General features: G+C 66.3%; 1 protein-coding gene across 1 annotated transcript in view; it reads right to left on the reverse strand.

Annotated features, from left to right (window-relative positions):
- PPP1R1B (protein phosphatase 1 regulatory inhibitor subunit 1B) overlaps nt 1-764 on the reverse strand; it is a 10,729-nt gene extending 9,965 nt beyond the window's left edge. Inside the window, exon 1 of the mRNA XM_035897956.1 lies at nt 666-764. Within this exon, the coding sequence (XP_035753849.1) occupies nt 666-764 (99 nt within the window). The remainder of the gene's footprint in view (nt 1-665) is intronic.
- Between the last annotated feature and the right edge of the window lie 563 nt (nt 765-1,327).

Below are 1,327 nucleotides of genomic sequence, written 5' to 3' on the forward strand. Positions count from 1 at the left end.
CGGCCCAGGGGCTCTGGGTCCGGTGTGTGCTGGGGACGTCCCCTTGGGCTGGGAACAACCATCTGGGGGTGGCTGCACCGTCCTCCAGCATGTCCCATTGCCTCCGTCCCATCTTTTCCCTCCTGTCCCATCCCTATCCCCCTCCTGTCCCCTCCGTCTCATCCTTGTCTTCATCCCATCCCCCCCTTCCCTTCTGTCCTGTCCCATCCCTGTCCCCTCCTGTCGCTTCCCTTCCCTCCTGTCCCATCCCTGTCCCCTCCTGTCCCATTCTTGTCCCCTCCTCTCCCATCCTTGTCCCTGTCCCTGCCCCATCCCCCTGCGCAACTCTCCCCCTGCCCAGGACCGCGGCTCACACGGGGACCTCGGACCGCTCTCCTCCGGTCCCCATTTCTCTCCCCCCCATCCCATCCTGTCCCCCCATCCCGTCCTTGTCCCTCCCATCCCGTGCCCTGTCCCCTCCGGTCCCCCTTGTCCTGCTCTTCTTGTCCCCATCCCACCTATCCCTCTCCCTTACACGGAATCCGGCTCACGACGGCACCTTGGGGCTCTCCTGTCCCCCCCCAATCCAATCCCTCTGGGTCACGCAGGGGGTCCCCCGTCACCCTGAGGTCCCCGGCAGCGCTAGCTCGTCGGGGTGATGAGGGACCCCCTGCATGACCCCGTACCCCGATGTCCACCCTCACCATCTCGACGGCGCGGGGGTCCAGCTGGCTGGGGGGTGCCGGCACCGAGAACTGGATCTTCTTGCGGTCCTTGGGGTCCATGGCCTTGACCGTGCGTCACCACCACTGCCGGGAAAAAGGGGGGGGGACAACACGACACACGATGATGTCTCTGCCACCGGTGCCGAGCGGAGTTCGGTAGCACCCGGGGCTCGGTACGGGCGAGGACTGAGAGCGGCGGGAGGTGGGGAAGGCAGAGCCGGTGAGGAGGAGGAAGAGGAGGAGGAAGGAGAGGGAGGGAGGACACGTCTCCTACCAGGCGTTGAATTATTCATCCCCCCCCCCCCTCACCCGGGGCAGGGGGGCTGAGGTCGAGGTAATGAGCCCCGAGGGGGGTTCAGTCAAACCGTGGGGGGCCCTTAACCCCTTCCCTGCCAGGGGGGTGGCCCCCGACCGCAGTGGCCAGGTGGGACAGGATGGAAGAGGGGACGGGAACGGGTGCCTCCACATGAGTCCAGATCCTTTGTGCCTCAGTTTCCCCATGGAGCCTCAGGCTGGGCAGGCAGGGGACAGGGACACTCTGACCCTTGGAGGGGCAGCAGGAAAATCCCCCCCAGCGGCTCTGTGCCCCATGGGCACCCCACGGGACAGGGACACTACTCACT

Source organism: Egretta garzetta, unplaced genomic scaffold (genome assembly GCF_000687185.1).
Source record: "Egretta garzetta isolate BGI_Z169 unplaced genomic scaffold, ASM68718v1 scaffold867, whole genome shotgun sequence".
NCBI classification, from domain to species: Eukaryota; Metazoa; Chordata; class Aves; order Pelecaniformes; family Ardeidae; genus Egretta; species Egretta garzetta.